Raw genomic sequence first — 24,276 nt, 5'->3', positions numbered from 1 at the left:
TGTGTGTCCCCATGCTGTGACTGTGTCAATCCCTTCCGAGGTCCATTCGCATGGCCACCTCCACCATCAGGATGCGGCACGGCCCCTTCCCCTTCGCTCATGCTGTCCTGGTGTCCTCTCCCTGACTGCCCTCTGCCCTGGGTCTCTCCCTGGTCTCCTGAGCTCCCGCACACAGGTCAGGGAGTGGAGCTCATAGCAGGGAACTGGAGACCAGCCTCGCTTATGCAGCACAGCGCCTCTCTGCTGCAGCCCTGTTCCCTGGGTCACTGCTCATATTCCTCCCAGAGCCAGAGCAACTGTCCATGTCCACTGTGGACTCCTGTGTGCTGTTTTTGAGTTTGAGAAATGTGAAGGAGGCTGCTGGGGGTGTTTATGCTCAGGTTTGTGTATGGACCTGTTATTTGTCTTCCCTGGAACCTGAGATAAGGGAGTGTTGATAGGAAATGACAAACTATTCTCAATAAGCACTGGGTGTGCCTTCTTATTAGCACTGCATCAGATTAGTATTTGCTCCAATCCCCACCAGCCTGTGAAATTTGTTATCAGTTTCCCTTTTCTGTCTTTGGCCTGAAGATTGTGCAATGTTTTCCCATAAGGTTGTGCTGGAGATTCCTAAGGACTGACAGTGTGAAAATCTTATAAAGATCAAATGAGTCGTTATCGATTTCAGTTCAGAAAAACAGTCCCAGAACTGAGCAGAGTTCAGTGCCTCTGCTTTCAGTTTGCTGGAAAAGTTGACCATATTCTCATGTGCTTGTTGCTCGTGTGCACATCTTCCTCAGAAGGATGTGCCTTCAAATCAAATGCCTACTTTAGGATAACGCAGGGCAGTGAACCTAGAGCCTCACCCCTGCTGCCCCAGTGCCCTACCACTGAGCTACACCTGACCTTTGCTTGTTTATAAAGATTGTGTACTTGCTTCTGTAGTCACTGTTGCTGTTCAGTAGGAAGTAATGTAGATACTGTTGATGTTTATGACTATAATTTATACAAATACTTCTCCAGTCCATGGAGTGTCCTTTCCCCCTATTGAAAGTGTTCCTTGGGGAGTTTATTTTTTAAATTGACAGAGTATTATGTATCTATTTTTATATCTGAGCTTTTGATGTTTTACCTATGAGGTCTTTGCTAAAATCCATGTGATAAAGATTTTATATGAAGACTGTATTTTTCTTAAAAGTTGCATATCTCTTGTTACTACATTCAAGGCTTTAACCCACGTTCAGAAAACTGAATATATATATATTTTAGAATGATTGAAATTGAATGGTTTCATGTTAATACCAGGTTTGGCTAGCATACTTATTGAAAACATTATACTTTTGCAATTGAATAGTTTTAGCACATTTGTGGAAAATAATACAATCATTTATGTGATTCTTTTTTCTGGGCTCCATGTGCTGCTCAATTGGTCCCTGAATCTTTTTGTCACTACCTCACTCTTCACTACTGTCACTTCACAGGTGATTTTAAAATCAGAAACTCTAAGTTGTCCCATGCTGGGCACTCTAAAGGTTGCTTTCATGCTTGGGGTGTCTGCCTTTGATCCCTGTCCCAGAACATGACCTGGTGCACTCAGAGTGCTGGGTTCAGTTCTTCCCCAAAGCACAGGACACATTGGGCTGGAAAGGGGTTGAGGCCCTTTATGTGGTGCGGGTGCGGCTGCATCACAGAGGATTTCCATGGGGAAGAAGACATCAGAGTTGGCCACATCAATGTCCATTCGAGTCACAGTCATCGCTGCAGGAGCCCAGACAGACAGTCACAGAGCCATGTATGGGTGACACTGAGGGGCTGGGGTCCCAGTCCCAGGGACACTTCTGCCTCTGAGGACCCCTCTGGCCCCACCTGACCCAATGCAGGCAGAAGCTCAGGTGAGTTCCTTGCTTTGCTCTGAGCAGTCCTGACCAAGTGCTCACAGCTCCCAAGGTGGCAGCTGAGGAGCCAGAGCCAGGCCATGGTGCTGCTCAGGAGCCACAGGGGGCTGAGGGACTCACGCCTGCCCCACAGACCCCACACCAATGTGGCCTGGGCCCTGGTGCTTGGGGCTTAATTAATCCTAAGGAAGAGAGAAGTGTATGGGACATAATAAACACAATGACAATGTGTGTGAGGGTGAGTGCCTGTCTGTATGTACATGTTTGTGTTTACAGCTGTGTCAAATTTTTATCTTCAATCTACCTATATCATTCACTAAATCACACATGACCTTAAATGATTAGCATCCATGCTGAAAGTGACACTTCTCATAGATTCCCAAATTTTACTCACAGTAGCCCCAAATGAATGACATAGACCCTGATTCAGCAGAGGAAATACAGAATGTTTAACTTTATTTTGTATTTCCCCTCTCTTTAGCCACATATTAGACTGTAGAAGTTCTAGTATCCATGCTAGGACTCAAATAATCTCTTACCTGTCTCAGCCACAGCCTAAGCACATGAGCAGTGTCTTTGATGGGAGACTTTCACTTGAGAAGGGGTTAGTGGGTGAATCAAGGTGCACATCCACCCAAGATCCATGGATGCCACAGGGCCAAGGTCACCAGGTGTCCTTCTGTCCCTGCTGTGACACCCTGTGGGGCACCAGTGGCCTATTTGCAAGACAGGTCTCAGGCACATACTGGGCATTGTGCATGCTTGGGGAGTTGCAGATGGGATTCTCCGTACTCCAGGGAGATCCTGCACTCCTTCCTTCTACTGCTGTTGCTGCAGTGCTGGGGATGGAACTCAGGACTTTGCACAAGTTAGGAAAGTCCTCTACACTGTGCTGCATGCCTGCCTTCTATATTACTATTTTTATTATTTCCAAATTTTGAGGCAGGATCTGCTTAAGTGGAGCAAACTGGCTTAGCTCTTATAATCCTCCTCCTTCAGCCACCTGTGTCTCTGGAAAGAGGCATGTGCCCCTGAGCCTGGCCATCATTTGCTGTCAATATTATACTTTGTGTTGCAGTAGATACATTAATTTATGTGATTTAAACCAAGATGCACAGTGATTCTGCTCCTGATTCCATTTCGATTCAGTTGTAAACTTGGTAGGAGACAGAGATGCTCCGTGCAGTATTTGGCCATTAACCTTATTCAGGAAATGTCTTGTTTTTCCTCCATATGAGTTAATTCTGTGATGTGAGGGAAATGTTTCAACACCAGGCAGCTGATTTCTTCCTAAAGGTGCTACTCCATTCTCATATGTTTCATATTGACAATATCATCCACATCGACAATATCATCCACATCAGCTGTGTTTCCAGGTGCATCCATTGTTTTGACTGACTTGAGTCACAGTAAAGAGCAGTTGTGTGAGTTCACATACAAGATATGGAATGTGTGCAGTATATAAGTAACAAAATTCACCTTATTATATTTTAACTTATTATTATATCATTTACAAAATAATACAAGTCCAAGTTTAATAGTAAATCAACACATCTCATGTCACAGCTCAGGGTCTCAGACTGGACAGGAGATCAGCCTGTCATGCTCACTGGCCACGCCAAACTCAAGCTATTGATCTGCTCTTTTAAAAAAAGTCCATCAAAGGTCACTTCTTTATATGAACATCATACAGACCCACAAAACAGTCTCTAACATGCTGACCTGGTCTGGAGAAGTACTTATTTGCAGTCTCCATCAGTGCCATGGTTGGAGGACCGGAGCTCTCCTCACCCTCTCTCTGTCCTCCTCACCCAGGCTCTCAGGAGTGAGCAGCACATCCAGACTCACTGCCCAGGCTAAGGGCCTTCCGCATAGCGCAGCTCAGCTGGAGGAAGTGGTGGGACCCTCTGTGTCTGTGAGTGAGCAGCTGGACTCCTGAGATAAGGGGCAGAGATCTTGCCTAAGCCAAACTATCACACTGGGTGGGCAGGAGTGGGGAATGGCACAAGGGCAGGGATGTACCTGTGATGGAAGTTACCTCCTCAGGGTGACAGCATCCATGTGGGAGCAGGCTGTGAGGGAGATTTGGAGCAGAGCTCTAGGTTGGAGCAGAGGTAGATGAGCCTGCACTGCATGTTCTGAAACATCCATTCATATTTCATAACGTGATGCTCAGTCCACTTCTCACTGTTCATCTTCCTAAGCCTAACAGTTTATGCTGTCATAGCATTCTTAGTAAGTTAGTTTCATCAGATTAACTCAGGTCCCCTCAAGTGGAAAATATAAATTTGAATTTTCTCTCTATTGGTATAAGGGCTTCTATTTTTCTAGCTTAATGCCTACCCAATATCTCTAATATTTCTCCTGGGCCAGGAGTTAGCTCAGTGGTTCCATCACCTGCCACGCAAGTGCAAGGTCCCGAGTTTGATCCCCCGTACAAAAAAAAATCAGCAGTCTAGTATTTCTCCTGAAAATTAGATTTACATGAAGGTATTTGTATTTCTCACTTTAATAAATAAAAAAAATCAGTATATATGAAGGTATCTAGAAGGGATTTCAATTTGTGGATTTAAATAGCAGATTGTAAAATTTGAAAAAGTAGTTTACTCACTTTCAAAAAACTACCAGAAATACAGATATGTTTTTCTCAGGTAATATATACAGGATTAGTGTTTTAGAGTATTTCCCTTAAATTATTATAATTTTATTAGAAGTTCAAAGCGTTGTTTTACTTTCTTTTACTGCCTACATATACAAGATGAGTATAATTCATATCATATCATGATATATATTAAAACTATGCATTCAAAATTCAAAACGTCTTCCAAACTACTTTTTTCATCAATTAGTGTCTTAGAATATATGTTTCTTCCCCACGATGTAGACATGTAGCATTTATATTCTTTCCAAAACAAGTAATATCTACACTCTGGGGATGAAATATGAATATATAGAGTTCCAGCATCTTTCTTACCTCATTTTTATTTGTGGTACTGGGGATTGACCCCAGGACCTTGTGTATGCTCACCAAGTGCTATGCCACTGAGCTACCACCTCAGACCCCTACCTAATTTTTATGATGAAAATTACTTTTGAGCATGTTTTTCATGGCCTTCAAAACATCTTTATTCTTGAAGCTGTAGATGACAAGGTTGAGGGTGGGTGTGAGAATGGTGTAGAATATGTAATGGAACTTATCCTGGCCTGGAGTGTGGTAGGATTTGGGTCTCATGTATGTGAAAATAAGGAGCCCATAGTTCATGACAACCACAACTATGTGGAAGGAACAGGTGAAAAAGGACTTTTTTCGGGCCTCTCACCATTTGGTTTGCAAGACTGTATGTAGAATTTTGACATAAGATACAGAGATCATGGAAAAAGAGGTGAACAGGAAAATAACAGCATTAACATAAAGTCCTTGTTCATAGTGTGATGTGTCCACACAAGACAACTTCAGCAAGGCAGGAACTTCACAGAAATAGCGATCGATCACCCTAGGCTCACAGAAGGGAAAGTGGAGCACATAGGCTATGAGGACTATGGAGTTCAGGGTCCCCCACCAGCCAGGACCCCATGGCCTGGAGCATACTGACACTGTCACTCAGGAGCATGGCATAATGCAGGGGGTGGGTGATGGCCATGTACCTATCATAGATCATGGCAGCCAGGAGAAGGCACTTGCCACCTGGCAGGATGATGGACAGGAAGACCTGGAATCCATAGCCTGCAAAGGAGATAGCTCTAGTGCCAGACAGGAAGTTAGTGATCATTTGGGAATGATGTTGTGTAAGATGTCCATGAAGGAGAGGTGGCTGAGCAGGAAGTACATTGGGGAGTGGAGGTGGGAGTCCCTGCAGATGAGGAGGATCAGAAGGGCATTTTCTGTGACAGTCAGGATGAAAAGAATGAGCAGAGAGGAGAAGACCAGGCTGGTGTGGGAGGAAGAGAACAGTCCCAGAAAAATGAAATCAGTGCTGGACGTCTGATTCTCAGGGATCATCTTGAATCCTCTATTTTTTCCTTTAAAAAGAATAATCATAATGAATTAATTAGTTAGTTAAACAAGTGCCTGGATTCAATTAAATTGAAATGATAAAAGTAATTAAGTGGCAATCACCTTCACATTTGACTACATAATACATTGAAAGTTGATTATGCATCTTTTCTGATCAACACCAAGGGCCTCTCAACCAGTGTTGTCAGTGCAGATTCTCTAAAAGGTGAACAATTCCTTTTCTGATTCCAATGGTGACACTGATATGTTGGCTGTGCTCCTGGTTCCACACTGAGTCTCAGGTGTAGCTAATTCCATGTGCTTCACTCTGGAGCACCCTGTCAGGGAACCTGGCCCACTCTCTCTTGTGAAGTCTCATTGCTCCCCCTCAGTTCCTGGCTCTCCTGGTCCACCTTATGCTGATCATTCTCCATATTTTCATGCCCAACTCTGTCACACCTGGAGTAGTGCACAGTAAACTATGTGTTGTGGGTGTTGCCCTGATGTGCTCCTGCTTCCTGCTGTGGGTGAAATGCTGTGGGAGACACTGCCTGGGGCACAGCCAGCCCTGCCTTGTCTGTCTCTTTCAGAAGTGCAACATATGAGCTGGGGAACATGCTTATCATATTGTGTTTTCACTCATACAAAACTTTTAGAAAGTAAAGTACCTTATTTCTAAGACTACTGATATGAATAAGTGGCAAAGTAACACCATTTAGCTTAGCCTGTGTATGCAATTTGAAACATCAGTCAAACTTTATCAGAGAAAATCAAAGGCTTGAGTCAGGGACAACCAATAGTCCATCTTCAGAAATATATTTTAGTTTTGTCTGTTTTAAGATTTTAAAATTTGGATTATTTAAAAAATTTTTATATATGGCAACACAGTGTGAAAGCTGCAATGACAAATTTCAAATAAACAATTTGGCTCATAATCAATTAATTCAAAGGATGCAACTGTTTTATACCTTGAGACAAACTGCTTGAACTTATTGATGGAAATCCTTTGGACATACACATTCAACTGGTAACCGACTTGCTCTGGCCTGATTTCTGTGCAAATGTTCCACTGAATTCACTCCTGGATTGAAATAATTCTCTTCTTATAAACAAGGTCATATCACAATATCTCCTCCAAAGAGAAATAAATTCTATGGTACCTTTTACTCTCTACTGATTCTACACTCAAGTTTTTATCATTTGTTTTGTTCTTAGTCAAGATTTATGAAATGCCCTATGTATCCACTAATTTTAACTTGCTGAGACTTAAAATATTTTCCTTTCCCTTCCCAGGTACTCATTATACAAATGAATAAAACAATCTGTTACATTTTGATGGAAGATTCATGTAACTGCACATTCATGTGCTCAACATGTCTTATTCAGTCCTACATTATTTCCTGTCTTTATAATTTTGACTCTAATGTGTGAAAAGACAAAAATAACACTGTTGATTCTTCACTGAAAAAATTATTGTGACAGGTATTTTATATTGGAAACCTGGAAAATATTAATTGTGATATGTTCAGTTATATTTTGTACTATGCGGAGGTGACAATTTATTTTTAAAATACAAGCTATTAATATTAATGACCCTCTTGGTTTCAATACTTCTATGTTCTATGAGAAAATTTCAAATAGGGATATATCCTGTGTTGGTGACCAACAGAATAAAAGTAGCTGGCTGTTGCTCATAATTGTCTGACATACATCGGAACTATTAGGGAGAGGCATGTGTTGAACACTGAATTGCCCTAAATGCAGATTTCATACAATTGAGGACTTTATGAGCATGGCATGGAGGAGGTACAGTAAATATATAACACTCTGCCTTGCCTAGGATTGAGTTTCCTATTTTTTCATGTAATTATGTTAAGAAAATAGCAACATAAGCAATTTATTTCCTATTTTTTAAAAAGAGGAATAAGACCCAAAATTGGGTGAAATGCAATATTCTGGAATGAATTGATCTGAAATCAATTTCTATTATATGAAGTGCCTCATAATATTTTGGAAATTAAAAGACAGTTAAAAACACAACAGCCACACACACACACACACACACACACACACACACACACTCACACCGGAACCTGGTACTGGCAAGTACTCTGAGACAATGACTAAATTTTTTTCAATTATTGCTATATCATCATTTTTATTATTACAGTGTGATTATGATAGGTATTCTTTCTGGATAGTTTAGATAAACATTTGAGCTATTATTGCTAACTAGGAAAGAGAGAGGTTGAGGAAATGATAGAATATAAGTGAATAAAGTGGAATGGAATACACTTCTGCAGGTCAGAATTATGTAATGGACTCACACCCTGCAAAGATCCTTGTTTTTGGAGCTCTCTGAGGGCTGGAGGACATGATTGTATCTGGGGAGAAGGTGGAGTTAGGTTTCTCTCTCACATCCACACAGCTGTGTGTGAGAGGGCAAGGCCCTGCTCCTCCTGTTGGAGGTGGTCACCCCATCTGCTCACACTTTCATGTTTACCAGCCACTGCCAGGTGTAATTAAGTATTCTGCCCCTGTGACTCTTTGCAGCACTCCGTATCTTCTATAAAATCATGGTATAGTGTATCGACCCAGAAAAAATCTAGGGATTTAGCCTAGTGTTCCTGAAATGCCCTTCTGTCTTCTGAAGTTCCTTGCCAAGTAGAAGGAACACTCTAAGGGACTGGAGCTGGAATGGGGCATCTGTAGCAGTGTTTCCTGACTTCCCCCAGGCAGAGGACTGGCAGGTTCCCCCCACCTATGGGAAGGCTCTCCCTGTCCCTTGTAATGCTGGGCCTATGAGGGAACACACAATCAAGTGATGCCAGTGTAGCTTATGTTAACCTGCAGCAGCCTCCCTGTGGGTCCAGCTATGGGACAAGGCATTGCAATCCAGCTGGACTCCATGGCACTTCCAGAATTCTACAGCAGTTTCCCTGTGAAGCCCCTGCCTCTGGTGATGTCCAGCCAGGTGCAGTGGGCATACTGAGTGCCCTGGGGTTCCTGTCTCATCCATTCTGGCACCACTGGGCTCCATCCTTTCCCACTAGCCCTTCACTAGAACATCTCCCTCATAGGACACTGGGAATTTTCTCCCATCTCCCTGTAACCTGCCCAGGACAGCAGGACTGTGGTCCTGATGCACACTGCCCCCATCTGCAGTGTGACTGGTGTCCCAGGGTGAGGTCACTGCATCCTAGAGAGCTGCATCTGTGCAGTTAGTTCCCCAGCAGTGAGTGTCACCACCATGTGCAGCAGCTCAGACCTGAAATAAAATTGCATCCTGGGTTTAACCTATGTGTCCCTACCTTGCATGCAAGGTAATCTCCATATTCTTCCTCCGTAAGCACCTCTCCCAAGTTTCCCATCTGGCCAGTCCATGTGGTCCTGATGGCTGGAACACATCTCCCCCTTCCCTGTCAGACACACAGTGCACAAGTGCCCTTGTCCCTCCCACATCAAACTTAACCATTCTCAGCACTCAGCAGATGCAGGACTGAGACACCACTGAGCTCTGGACAACTGAATGTGGTGTGGTGGGACCTGCGGTCACAGACCTAATTCCTGCATCTCCCTGGCTTTTCAGTGGAGGGCCAAGATGGTGAAAGCTTCTGCAATGGTTCTGTGCTGTCCTACAGAGAGCAGCCCACAGAGACTCTGAGACAGAAGGCTGAAGCCACTAGGACATTTCCTGCTGATGAAGGGGCACCAGAGCCTTCTGGGGCTGTTACATCAGCCCTTGCCTCCAATGCATGGCTTAAAAATGACTTCTCATTTTATTAATTGAAATAAATTTTACAGTCCATATTTGGCATTTATAACATGGTTCTCTAGGTTATAAGTTGATAGGAAAATGACTAGCACACACATAGATATGTTTTGTGAAGATAACAATAGAAGTATAATTATTAAACAAAGATGCTTCATACAATATAGTTTTATTAACTGTGGCCTTGTTTTGTACCTTAATTCTCTAAATATGTATATCTCTTTGTTGTAAAATTTCCTATCTAATAGTTGTATTATACTGAAGACAGAAGCAAATTCTCTCTGATTATGCACTGGGAATTTTAAAAGTAAGTCCTTTGAAGGAAGAAGAAGATAGCAAAGATCCAGCACTTTGGAGAAGGCTGAGGGATGTGCAATGTGGTGATTAGCAAAATATTCAACTTTTCTTTCTTTGCTTTTGCCTAGAAGACAAAGGTGCAGCAATGAGTTAGTAAACCAGATAAGAATAAAAATAGTGCTGATTAATTTGCTGTTTTCAGTGAAGGCCAGCAGGAATAAGATGAACTCAATCTAGAGTTAGCAGACATGAGGACATACAGCATTACAGAAAAAAAGATATGTCTGCTGACCCATGCAGAACATGCTGGCCACCATGCATTATAATTCAACACACTCAGACTCTAGGCTTCTGTGTGCAGGGTTTATGCAATGCACATGCAGTCAAGAAGATGAAAAGTTCCTGTGAACTCCTCTTTCCAGACACAACCTGAGATTTTCTGAGTTGTCAGGGTGGGGAAGGAAAGGCCTATGGAAGTGGCTATGTGGGGAAGGGGCAGTGAGTCACTAGCTATGCGAAGAGGGTTGGGACACCGGAACCTGTCACAGAAGATGGGCATGTTGTTTGCAAATACAGTCAAATACACACCTGAGTTCATAAGAGCAGAAGATGCTCAGGACATCTAATTGCAAAGCAACTGTCTATCCATAAATAAATTTATAAATATAATATTGTATGTGTTTACAGAAATACGCATCAATATTAAAAGATGAGTCCCCAGGGATAAAACAAGATTTTATTGTACTCTTCCTTTTATAGAAAATGAAAATTTTCATTATTGTCATGCTAGGAAACTGCATATTATAAGTGATATGATTTGCATGACTTATTGCAAGTTACCTATGAAATAATTCATCCTGAGATCTGAGTGCATATTAGATATAAGGTGAAAATCCAGACAAGATAAGAATTCATATTTCACATAGAAAGTCTGTGTGAGTGATTCTTTAAATATGATAACATGAAGTTCTTATAAATTTATTAGAAACCTTGGATCAACTCTTACCATAAGTACATCACAATTAGTACCAGAGAAGGAAGAGTACATTTTTAGAGGTTTGTATTTACAAAAACAACATATTTATTGCTTAGTTATTGTCAGCAAGCTTCCCAACAACACACTTTGAAAGCAAGAAAGAAGCTTTGATTGTCTTGCCAGGTAAACATAGTGAATATCCTGGAGTTACAAGATATGAAAAGAAGAGAAAACCCAAAGTAGAGGCCTATTCTCCATTCACTTTTTAGCTAGGGGAAGACATTTGAGCATGTTTTTCATTGCCTTCAGAACATCTTTATTTCTGAAGCTGTAAATAACAGGGTTGAGGGTGGGTGTGAGGATGGTGTAGAATATGGCCAGGAACTTATCCTGGCCTGGAGTGTGGTAGGATTTGGGTCTCATGTATATGAAAATAAAGGGCCCATAGTACATGACAACCACAACCATGTGGAAGGAACAGGTGGAAAAGGACTTTTTCCGGGCCTCTGAGGATTTGGTTTGCAAGACAGTGTGCAAAATTTTGACATAAGATACAGAGATCATGGAGAAAGGGATCAACAGGAAAATAATGCTGCTTACATCAACTCCTTGTTCATAGTGTGATGTGTCCACACAGGACAACTTCAGCAAGGCAGGGATCTCACAGAAATAGTGATCAATCACCCTAGGCTCACAGAAGGGAAAGTGGAGCACATAGGCTGTGTGGACTATGGAGTTCAGGATCCCCACCAGCCAGGCCCCTGCAGCCAGGAGCACACTGACACTGTCACTCATGAGCATGGCATAGCGCAGGGGGTGGCAGATGGCCACATAGCGATCATAGGACATGGCAGCCAGGAGAAGGCACTCGCCACCAAGCAGGATGACATAAAGGAAGACCTGGAATCCACAGCCTGCAAAGGAAATAGTTCTGGTGCCAGACAGGAAGTTGGTGATCATTTTGGGGACAATGCTGGAAATTTGCAAGATGTCCATGAAGGAGAGGTGGCTGAGCAGGAAGTACATTGGGGAGTGGAGCCGGGAGTCCCTGCGGATGAGGAGGATCAGGAGGGCATTTTCTGTGACAGTCAGGATGAAAACAATGAAGAGAGTTGAGAAGAAGACCAGGCTGGTGTGGGAGGAAGAGAACAGTCCCAGAAGAATGAAATCAGTGCTGGAAGTCTGATTCTCAGGAATCATTTTGCATTTCTGTGTTTTAGCTAAAGAGAAAATGAAAAGATGAAAAAGTAGATAAATCCCAAACTCATTCCCATGGATCTATGTAACAAAATGAGGCCTTTTGAAGTATTTTACATCAATATCAAAGGTCTACTAGAGAGTTTTACTGATGCCAAACTTACAGAATGGGCATTTATGGGTGTCAGTCACCTGGGGAGACTTAGCATATTGAATCTACCCTGGCTCTACATTGAGCCTCAAGGTCATAGTGAATTCTGTGAACTTTCCTCCAATTACCTCTCAGATGTGGCCTGTAGTGGCCTACCCTTCACACCTCTGAAAGTCTTGAACCCTGACTTTCCTGGTCCTCTGAACCTGCTCCATTTCACATTTTGCCTGCCCAATTCCACTTTCTATCATATTAAATAATGAATATGAGTTGGGTCTATTCCTATTGTCATTTTCTCCACCAGAATTTTTAGGATACCTTTGCTCTATTCACTGGTTGAAGCCAAATGCCTAGTGCATTGCCTGGTTCATAAGAGTTGTTCAGTATCTGTCGAATTAATGAACAGAATGAGTTGATCGTACTAAGTTGGATTTTCTCTTGAGCCTGTGATCTGGAGAGTACTACTACTACTTTCTTTGTGCTCTGGTCCTACTATGAAAAGTGAATAAAACTTTTCCTTATTCATTCATCTGTTGTAGCACAGGTGTACACTCCATCCAAGATCTAGGTATCATAAGTTGTGTGCTGTAAACATGGATAGGCATGTATGCCAGTATAATGAGTTTAACTCTCTTGAGAAGTTACCTGCAAGGAGAAATAACTGGGCCAAGTGTAACATATTTTTAGTGTTTGACAGAATCACTGTATTGAACTTCATAGTGGTTGTACTATTTTACATTCCCACCAACAATGTAGGAGATTTCCTTTAAAAGGAAAATGACCTGGGAGCATTCAAACATAAGTGGATACAACTTGAGACACAATATTAAATGAAATAAGTTGGACACATAAGCTTAAATATCTTGTGGTTTCTTTTATATGAAGAAAAATATATACGGAAAGAGAGAACGAGAGCAAAATAGAAGACAGATAAATAGGAAGTAGAAAGGAGTTCAAATAATTCTCCAAATTATTCCATTAAAAATACATGCTAATTTATTTCATTTATTTTATTAGTTTCTTTTAATTTACCAAAAAGAAAGTTTAAAAAAATGTTATCTGTTATTTTTTGTGAGGCAGAATCTTGTCTATGTGTTATAAAGAACTACTTTGAAGATTATGATACACAGTGTATTATCTATTGATATTCTCTTATTTTGTTATGAAATTGTATTGTTTCTTTTCATAAAATAAATTTTTAAAAGTAAATATATATTGAGAAGAAGGAGCTTAAGTTTATAAATAAATTTTTGAAATCTGAACTTCTGAAATTGAAATGTAAGAATTCTAAGGAATTGAAAATGATAAGTGATAAAATGTTATAAAAATATTTATAGTGTTAATTAAATATGTTTATATATAAGAAATCATGTATACTTAATCAAAATAACAATACATCTTTAAGAATATATTTTAATTTTTTTCTTCCTGTCTTATAGAAATTGAACTATAATTCATTAATCTTTTGTATGAGGAATCCTAAGTCTTCATGTTACTAGTACTTATAATGTGGTGCCTTAAATGTTTACACACCCTCTGTGTCTATGATGTCTGGCTTTATATATATATATATATATATATATATATATATATATATATATATGTATTTGCAGTCATGCACATATTCACAGATAAATGATTATATTTAACTTATACTGCTCTGGAGTTCTGTCCTTCAATATCTGCTCTGATCACCAAAATTAACAAAATGTTGGACACTAATTTGCAGTGATTCACAAATTTGACTATAATAAATTTCAGTTTCACCCTTTGGGAAATTAATGTGCAGATGATGTTACTGAAATATATAAGTGCCTCATAGATAGTTTGTATTTCAGGTGTATAAATGTGATTCTTCACTGTGAAGCTCAATCCTGTTTTGTCCTGCATGTTAGCCGTGGTTTGCTCTGGTCTTCAGAGTCTGGAGAGCAGCACCTGAGTGAGGTTCAGACTCATGAAAGTGCACTGCATCTGGCCCACAGCTCTGGGCTGTGTGATCATAGACACAGATGGAGAGTTAGGGGCATGGTGCCTCATGTAACCTGGTGAACATAAGTGGATTTTCAAAATTAATGAAAATGACTGTCAACTCTAATTCAACCATATTTTACTCAAAGTTGTTAACTTTCCTTTGCTCAGTGGAACAATATTATAATTCTGGGTTTTCTTTTAAATACATGATTTGCTTTATTGAAGTCATTCTGTGTCCCTTTAGTAATTAATTCCCAATTTTTACAGAATCTCTGGCCCATAGTAAGTTTCATTAAATGCTTATTATAAAAACAATTCATTTATTCGTATGGGCACACGTATACCAGCAATTCAACTATTCATCGATTCTTCCACTTCTGCTACTTTACCTGATTTTATATTTTATAGAGTTCATGTTTTCTATACAACTATATTTATATTTTCTCTTTATTGAAACAATCTGTAGTTTATTTCTTATTTCACCAGCTATCTTCTACCATCATATACATGCTTCTAAGGGACATCTAAACATTCTTCAGTCATGTTTTATAACACTTTGCACAGTCACTAAAAATCCTGAATAAACCCCAAGAATGGTAAAATTATCAAACTGTGCTTTCAACACCAACCAAGAGTTTCTGGACTTTGGATAAAATCTACACTGGAATCCAAAGCAGAATGCTCTGGCAATGTAACTCGTACCATGGAGAAAAGCTGCATCATACAACATGTGCAGAACTCTTCCCAAGGAAAATCTGTTTTAACATCCAGGTCCCAGCATTTCCTGTTAATATTGCTAAGTAGGAAAATAGCTGAAACACACACTTCTCACCCATATCTTTTCTATAAGATTTGAGGCTAATCAGAAAACATGGTTTTCCATAATTTTGCTTCCACTTTTTCAAGAATCCTTGCAACACATGGTTTTTGAGAAGTTCTTACAGTTTCAAAGAGTCTCTCCATGTCTTTATATTTAAGTGAAGTTTCAGAATTTGGAAGAAACACTCAGTTCAGTCTACAAGATAACAACATACATTATTACCCATGTGAACTGTTTATTTTAACTTAAAATACCCATTTTATTTTAGGGAAACAAGCCTCTGATTGTGGAGTAAGAATAATACATCAGGGAACAACAATGTACTACTTTCAAATGTAAATTCTGAGCCAATAGCACACCAATTCCTAGGGTAGACTCCTATTATTACATCTACTATATCACATTCCATGTGGACTACTTTAAACAAAGCCATGACTTTATTCCACATTATTATGGCAACTCAGTGTATGAACTCTGTGTCTTGTGTTACATTGCAATGTACCTGAAAGAATTACAGTACCATCACCAAGTTTTTCAAATCAGTTCATCACAAGGCAGTAAGTACTATACTTGAAATTTTTAAGAAAGATATTATAATGTTTTAAAGCAACATTACATTAACTCATGTAGTTCATTTCATACTAAGAAATTTTAATACAATGAAACTGAGTGGAACACAATCATTTTGTCTATGTGTATACTATGTCTTTTAAATGACTGTATGCGATTAAATATTAGTGTGTGTAGGACAGAGACAGAGACAGAGACAGAAGGAGGAAAAAGGCAGGGAGGTTTTCAGTAATTGTGTGTGTGTGTGTGAGAGAGAGAGAGAGAGAGACAGACAGACAGACACACAGACAGAGAAAAACAGAGACAGCAGGACAGAGATATAGAGTTAGAGACACAGGGAGGAAAGAGGGAGGGAAGTTTCAACTCAGGCTGTCCTCATTACTTAGCAATCAGTACCACTGGTTTGTTCAGGCAGCCTCATTGTTTCTGATTGTTTGATCTGCATGAAAGAAATGACACAGGACATAATGCATCTGTTCCACTTAGGGAATCAAACTGTTACAGCTAGAACTGTGTAAATTCTGCATTAATCATCAGCCCCACTTTGAATCAAGTCCTAGCTGTAGACACAGCCACACCCTCATCTCCTAGTGCACCCCTTAACCACGGCCTGTATGTACCCCAACTCTGCCAATCATTTGGTAGTTATGTGAGTGCTTAAAATATTCTATAGATTTATTAATTTAGTCATAATTACACAAATTTTACAAGAGATATCTCCTATGGATAAATCATACAAAATACACTTTTAGTAAGGGGCCCTTGTTCACTAACTTCATTTCAACTGCACATTAAATGTATTTATTTACTCTTCTATGATTATAGTGCAATTTCTTTAAAAACTTTAAACTGTAAAACAAGCAAAAGATAAAAAAGCATAAAATTGACTTTTGTAAATGATTTGCTTCAAAAAATATTGGATATGAAACTCCTGGAGAATAGTACATTTACCTGAATATTTTACATTGTATAAGAATGTACTTTAAGTTTGTGAATTTTCAATAAACGTTCAATATCAATGAATTATATGGTACAATCATTATAAGTTCTGTCATTAAAATTTTAGGTATAAGACTTATTGAGATAGTCAGCAAATTACCCAAAAATGTTATTTTTCCTCGTAATGCATTCAGGGTCACTGCAGACTAATGAGAGAAGCAGAAATCATACACAGAATAGATATAATATGTGTGGAATAAAGTCATTATTTTAAGTAACTGATATGGAATATTGTATAATAGATATGATCAGTGTCTAGCCTAAGAATTGGTGAATTATTCCTTCAAAATATGTTTAAAAATTATCTATTTCTTAGTTCTTTGATAAAAGATAAATAAGCACATTTATACAGCACAATATAGAGAAAACATATTCTCTGTCTTCTCTGTATAGAAAATACCGATCAGTTACAAATTATACCTGAAAAATATTTCTACTAAGCAATGACAAACAATCTTCCATTGGACCAAGGTGACAGCAGACTCTGCCTGAGGACTGCTCTCTGATGATAGAGACACAGAACTGTGTTCCATGAAGAGCCCAGACCCACACAGTGAGCCCTCAGAACAGAGCTCCACAGTGCCTGCTGGTGCTATTAGTCTTTCTGCACCTGCCCTGCTTGGCTTCATATCTCTGAATTCTCAGAACATGGAATTAATCCTTTGTGTACCAGGGAGGAGAGAAGGTAGAGGAGGAAGGAGGAAAGAATAGAGGAAGACTAGGAAATCAGACTCAGGCTAGGACCGAATAAACCCAAGTAATGGAAAGTATAACTCAGGGGGTGGACTGGAAATACCTTCTGGAGGATTTCAGCATGAGGGGGCCTCGGAGTTCCCTTGGATTTTCTGCCACCCCTGCTTCTGTGACCTGGCACCCAAGGCTCCTGGAATAGCAGCACCCAGACCTGCACAGCTGCTCTGGGCTGTCCCCCACTGTGACCTCTCCAGCGGGCTCCACACAGGTTGGACTCTGGCTTCATCCACACTGTCCTACCAGGCCCCAGAGCTTCAGATGTCTGCACCCCAAGCCTCTTCACTGCTGCTGCCCTGAGAGTCCCCGGGGAGTGGGGAACCTTGGGGGACCCATGCTGAGATCCAGGCTGGGGATAGGGGGCTGAGGGTTTATGGAGCAGCAGGGGAAGGAGGAGGGTGGTGCCACCTGCTGAAGTCCCCTGGGCTGGGGCTTCTGGGGACAGCACTGCCACCTTTACCTAGGGGAGCAGGAGCAGAGGAAAACAGGGTGTCCCAAGGAGCCAGAAGGAGTTGCTTCTGCCTGAGGCTCTGGGGCCACCAGGAGTCTGGGTGTTGCAAGGGAGGAGATGGAGTCTGGCTCAGCCTTGGCTGATAGATTAAGATCAGGAAGAAGCATCTGTTGTCCCCATATAAATAAATAAATAAATAAAACCACTTCCCTGCACACTTCTGCCTCATGTCCTCATCCTCCTCCTCCTTTTGTTTTCATTAAACTTTGTTTTAATGGGTCTCAAAATTCTGTGACAGATTTTTGGTCAAGTTGTTTCTATTAAAAAGTGTTGATTTTAAAAACTAATAATTTAAAACTGCCACACACAAACACACACACAAACCCAAATGGTCCTCAAATCATTCTGCATTCTCCTTTCCTTCTGAAGGTTTTAGGATGCACTGTCATCACTAACCAGTCTTTCACTATTAAAGTTAAATGGCCAATTGGAGACACAGCTCTGAGGCTGCTGTTCAGTCTCTAATGAAGCCTGTGGTGGCAGGGCAGGGATAATATTCCTTTAGGCTTCTGAGCTCTCCAGGCAGACCTGGTCACCTGACCAGCTGCCCCAGCCTTCTTGTCCACTGCTTTGATGACACCACAGAGAGCTGCCTCCTATCATGAACAGCGAAATGACCCAGAGGAAGAGAGAAGCTTTGGACACTCATGGGCTATCTTGGAACCCTGTCAATGACAGCAGCATCACCAGATTTTAAGAATTTGAGCCCTTCTTCCATATTCTTACCAGACTTGTGGTCAATCTTTTCTCTTGGCTCAGCAAACTTGCAAGCGATGTGAACTGTGTGGCCATCCAGCACAGGCACAGCCAACATTGACCTGGCCAGGATGGCTCAGGAAAATCCCCCAGTCGGGAAACCAGCTGTTTCCATGGCTGGATCATTTTTGCTGTCACCAGCAATGTTGCTCCCTTGAACATCTTTGACAGACACATTCTTGACATTGGAATCCTTATTGTGTCCAGGAAGAGTTCCCAATGCTTCATGGTGCATTTCAACAGACTTTACTTCAGCTGTGACATTGGCTGGAGCAGAGGTGATACCATGCCAGGTTAGAGAACACCAGTCTCCACTCAGCCCAAAGGGATGGTACCAATACCACCCATGTTTTGGAACTCCTGGAAGGGCAGCCACGGAAGCCTGTCAGTTGGGCAACTGTGGGAGGATGCAGTCCTAAGCTTCAAGCAGTGTGGTTCCATTGGCATTGCCATCTTTATGAATGACCTTTTGTCCCTTGAACCAAGACATCTTAGCACTTGACTCTAGCATGTTGTCACCATTCATCTGTGCCTTCACATTGTGTTAGTGTGAGTGCCAGATGTACACTAGTAATCGGCATGTATAGGTGAAGATGTGAATTCAGATAGCTTTTCTTTATATATTCCTACTACACAGGAGAAAATTCAATATCATGATTTATCCAATCACATACATTTTTGAGAGGTCAGAATAAGAGGTGTAGCAAGGACAATGGGATAAGTGTGCTCAAAGGAGTGTGAGTATTTGAGAGGGATTCAGAGCAATGTGCTTTTTACTGTAATTTTTTAAAAATTAAAATATTCCACAAAGGTTTTGATCACACAACATATTTAAAAGGACTGCAAAGTTTTCTAGATTTTCCATTTCAAAATCTCCATAGTAAAACAATACTGTGCTCAAAATGATGAAAACTTCAGGACCAATATTTTTATTGGAAAGGTTAAACAAGGAAAGCAGAAATATATATACAAGAACACATAATGTTTATCATGTTGTAGCTCAGAGTTTTTATGTCTTAACCCTAAATTCTAGTTTCTGAGACATCAGGATTAAACAGGTTTCTAGTGCCTATCCACTGCTGAATACACTGAGGCAGAAATTCACCTACATTGTTGTAGAGCAGAACTTCCCAGCCACTCTTCTCAGGGCCCCCAGAACCTCCTTGTTCCTAAGGCTGTAGATCACAGGGTTGAGCACTGGGATGAGGATGGTGTAAAAGGCAGCTACCACCTTGTCCTTTGCTGGAGACTGGAAGGACTTTGGGCAGAGATAAGAGTAAGCAAAGCGTGCAATGTACAAAGTCACCACAGTGAGGTGGGCACTGCCAGTGGAATAGGACTTCTTCCTGCCTTCCCATGAGCACATGCAGTAGACAGTGAGGAGCACTTTCCAGTAGGAACCCAGGATGACCATGAAAGGGAACAGGAGAAAGCTGATGGTGGTGAAGAACACAATGTACTCATAGACGTGGGTGTCCCCACAAGCCAGCGTCAGCATGGCTGGGATATCACAGAAGAAATGATTGATGGATCTGGACCTGCAGTAAGGAATATGGAGGACATAGACTGTATGAGGAAAGGAGTTGATAGCACCCATTGTCCAGGATCCCAGGATCATCAGCACACACACTCTTCTGTTCATGTGGATGGGGTAGTGCAGAGGGAAGCAAATAGCCATGTAATGGTCATAGGACATAGACATCAGGAGAAGTGCCTCTGCCCCTGCTAAGGACATGAAGAAGAAACACTGAACCTCACACCTGATGAAGGAGATGGACTTCTGTCCAAATAGGAAAGCAGAAGCCATCTTGGGCACAGTGGTGCAGATGTAAATGAGGTCCATGAGGGAGAGCTGACTGAGCAGGAAGTACATGGGTGTGTGGTGCTGGGCATCCAGGAGGATGAGCAGGACCATGCACAGGTTGCCAGCCAGGGTCATCAGGAAGATGGGGATGATGAAAGTGAAGAGGAAAAGGCCAAGGCTTGATGGAGGTAACAGGCCCAGGAGGATGAAGTCAGTAGAGGTCTCATTGTAATTTTCCATCAGGCATTTGCTTAGCTTTTCCTGAGAGCACCTGCACCAATGTGGTACATATAAATAAGAAGTTATTTCAACTCATTACTTTATTAAGGCTGGCATATTCAAATATTTTAGCTCTTTAATAAAGAACACATTTCTTAAAAAAGACTTCCATTTCCTACCTCACGTATTTGCTTGAAGATGGCAAACACATTTTAACAAAATATAATAAATCTGTAAATTTATCAAAATAACATATTTCTCTAATCCCTTTATTCACACTCAGATAGGTTGTTCACTTGCAAACTCAGATGTCTTCAAGAAGAAAACTTACATGAAATGTGCACATATATAAATGAATGGTAGTATCTCAATTATGAACCCATATTTTAATACATGTTCATGACACCTAGTGATGCTTTTACTTCCTGTTTGAGAGCCAATTTTTATAATTTTTTAGCATTTACAAAGTAATTTTTAAGTTTGGTTCACTAAAAATTTTAGGAGGTGAAAGATAGACTTTTAAAAGAATAGAAATATCAAAAATGAAAACAGAATAAAAAATCCAAGAAAATTCTCCACTGTGTTTTGCCAACAGCTCACTTCCTCTGTTTTCATGCCCTGCAGGTTCTCCTCATGACCAGGAACTTTGCAGAGGGACTCTTTCTAATCACCTAAAGGCAGAAACCTTATAACCCAGGAACCAGATCAGCCTTCCCAGGACATGGAACCCACTGGCTCCCAGCACATTTGTCTTGGCTCTGAAAATCTGACCATGCCTGTGTCTGCATGCCCACTTATGAGAATGAAGTCAAATTGGCAGCAGGTTTGTGAGCTTGCAGTCATAAAATTGAAGCTAAGTGACCCCGAAAATTGTCCTCTTCAGGATCAACAAGCATTGTTCTGCAGTGTCCTGGAACAGAGTCCTTCATGAAATGCCTCCCTCCTTCAAGGGCTTTTATACCAGATTCTAGTAAAAAAGAGAAAAGAATGTAATTTCTTTTGTGGTTTTATTATATATCATGATAGTTTCTTCAGATGAATCAAAGGAGTTTTTGTTTTCAGCCATGTAGAAGGATGCAAAGCAAGACAGATAACTTTTTAGGATTTAAGGGATTTGGAGGGCACAATGAGGACATATGTTACTGTGTCCTTATAAGTCTTAAACATCCAGGAAACCCCAGGAGATCAGATCAGCAACAGACAGAGGTGAAACATAAACAGGTAAGCAAGTGTTCTGAGAGAAGAGTGAGCAAATCACAGTTTCCTCCTGTGAATGTGGGTCAGGGTGGGGTGGATTCATGCTGCTGTCTGCACAATCTGGGCAAAGAGTCTGTCACAATTCCCCTTCTCCCACTCAGCAGGGAAGTGCACTGCCCTGGTGGACAGGAACTGTGGGTCCCTCCCCAGCCTGCACAGAGGATGAACCTGCTCTAGGCTGGTCCATGGGGGAGAGTCCACATGTCCTGAGTGGGGCCTGATGTCCAGGGCTGGCCTCAGGCTCTCAGCAGCCCTGTCAGCTCCCACGAACCTGGCTCCCCATGGCCTCACTGAGAGAGTTGCCCCTCACATCTCTTTTTCTAACTCAGCTCATGGGCCTAAGGTGTGCAGGCGCTGCTATGGTTTCCCTGACAACTGAGGTGATTGTGCAGCAATGAAGGCTACTAACTGCTAATGTGACCTGTGAAGCAGCACAATCAGGCAGCGGTGGGTGGAGATATATGGATGACTGAGATGCATCCAGGATTCCAATGAAAATCTCCATTATTTCCAATAAGTATTTTTAAATATGAAAAACACAATCTCACTCCATTACTATTTCATCTAAATGTGGTGTTTAGAAATTAATAACTCATAAAAGAAGCTTTAGTAGACAGTTTCATCATATAGTGTTTTATAAAACATACATGAGAAAGCTTTTATAATCAACAGATTAATATAAGTTAAAATACTGTGGAAATGAAAATGCATTTCCTTTGAGATCTTATTTTGCTCATAGGAAAAAATAAATAAATAAACAAGACAAAAATAAATAAAGAAAGAAACCTATGTTCTGTAACACCTAAGGAGAAACAGGACTCTCAAATGCTGCTTCTTCCATCTGATTTTACAGGAGCAGCCTGAGCTCGCCTGGATGTGTCCCATTGTCATTGTCACAACATCCTGCGCTCCCTTCAAATCCAGGGCCATATTCATATGTTAGTTCAAAAAGCACTTTTGACTGTAAACTTTCAGTGACTGTGCCTGAAACTCTACTTCAGTTTCATTTTTGAACTTCACCATTTTTATACAGGTTCCTGCACTCATTTTCTAAATTAAATGAAATATGGAACTAAATATGGAATGTTAGATTAAATGTGGAATGTTTCCAATGTAGACAGTAATCCACAGGACCAACGGGATTCATACTATCTGTTTCAACACCTCATGGACCTGCATGGAAATACTCCGACTCCTGGAGAAAATAATTCAACTTACCAAGTCCAAATTCAAGAATTTTCAAATTGTCCCAATGTTTTTCATGCCCAGAAGTTGCAGTACAGGTCTAAACACGATACACCTGCTCTTGCTACTTGAAGAGTATGTATTCTGAAATACTGATTTTCTTATAAATATCTTAGTTCATTTAATACTCTATGAAATCTCAAATTTTGAAATATAATTTCAGTTTATATAAAATTTCAATATATATTGTATCATATAGTGTTATTATTATTTAAAGCAGCCATAATTTCAAGAACAGAGGAGAATTTAATGTATACCACAGTCTTACTATATTTAAATTTCAAGAAAGGTAATTTATAGACAATATCAGCCATTCTCTGGATTTATCAATCAGTTTCACTATCAATTCACATTTCATATTCAGAATCACTCTCACCTTTTTCTACATTTTGTGATAATTTATGTTTTATATATAAACCATCTTCACATTTAAAAAATATTTTAAGTTACTTAATGAGCACGTTGACTTTATCTGTTTTAGGGAAAAACCCATCAATCATCTAGGATGTATCTATTTATTTATCTATCTTTTAAAGTCATGTTAGCCAAATAAAATTTCCTTTAAAGTTGTCTTGTTAAGACTGTCTAGTTTTAAAAATTACTTATCTCCATATTTTATTATTTTAAGTGCTTCCTCAAGAGTCTGTACTCCCCAGACAACTGCATCCAAATGAACACCCAGAGCCTAGCCACATCCTCCCCTAGACATACAGTGCCAGAGCCCCAACCCCATGTTAGCAGAGCCTACCTGGTTCTGCCTAGTCCCTGCAGCCTGAATGCACTTCTGCCTGGCTTCTCTGCAGTGAGCCCCAAGCCCCAAATCCAGCAGTCCTGATGCAGGTGCTTTGTGGCCTGTGTGTTCCCCAGGAAAGTCTTCAGAGACAAGGACCACAGAGGCCATGTCCTATTCACAGGCTGGGCTTGGGCCAAGACCTGGAAGGAGCCTACAGTTCCTCAGTGTTTCCTCAGGTCCTGAGGGCCAGTTCCTGGGGAGATCCAGGTATTCTACTCAGACTCTCCCAGAGTCACTGTATCTCAGTCCAATGGGACCCACGATTTAATATTCCTTATCCATCCTGCACATCCCTAGAATGTATCTCCATGGGTTTG

At 40.7% G+C, this 24,276-nt stretch overlaps 2 protein-coding genes and 1 pseudogene across 2 annotated transcripts; all 3 read right to left on the bottom strand.

The window, feature by feature from the left end:
* Nucleotides 1-4,944: 4,944 nt before the first annotated feature.
* On the bottom strand, nucleotides 4,945-5,933 carry LOC101707957 (olfactory receptor 2AJ1-like; annotated as a pseudogene).
* A 5,241-nt stretch (nucleotides 5,934-11,174) lies between these two features.
* On the bottom strand, nucleotides 11,175-12,116 carry LOC101707593 (olfactory receptor 2AJ1-like). The gene has a single exon (XM_004870972.2). It carries the CDS (start codon nucleotides 12,114-12,116, stop codon nucleotides 11,175-11,177), a length of 942 nt encoding a protein of 313 aa, XP_004871029.2.
* A 7,630-nt stretch (nucleotides 12,117-19,746) lies between these two features.
* LOC101706861 (olfactory receptor 2L3) lies at nucleotides 19,747-20,685 on the bottom strand. Its single transcript, XM_004870971.2, has one exon. It carries the CDS (start codon nucleotides 20,683-20,685, stop codon nucleotides 19,747-19,749), a length of 939 nt encoding a protein of 312 aa, XP_004871028.1.
* Between the last annotated feature and the right edge of the window lie 3,591 nt (nucleotides 20,686-24,276).

Source organism: Heterocephalus glaber, unplaced genomic scaffold (assembly GCF_053883595.1).
Source record: "Heterocephalus glaber isolate CG9 unplaced genomic scaffold, H.glaber_assembly_v1.0 deba00001461, whole genome shotgun sequence".
In the NCBI taxonomy this organism is placed as follows: Eukaryota; Metazoa; Chordata; class Mammalia; order Rodentia; family Bathyergidae; genus Heterocephalus; species Heterocephalus glaber.
Note: the sequence above shows the minus strand (reverse complement) of the source record. Positions and strands in the feature narration are given on the sequence as shown.

Bases quoted from the DNA above. Each gene is read 5' to 3' on its own strand.
- LOC101706861 (XM_004870971.2), bottom strand. From the start codon at position 20,685: ATGGAAAATTACAATGAGACCTCTACTGACTTCATCCTCCTGGGCCTG.
- LOC101707593 (XM_004870972.2), bottom strand. From the start codon at position 12,116: ATGATTCCTGAGAATCAGACTTCCAGCACTGATTTCATTCTTCTGGGA.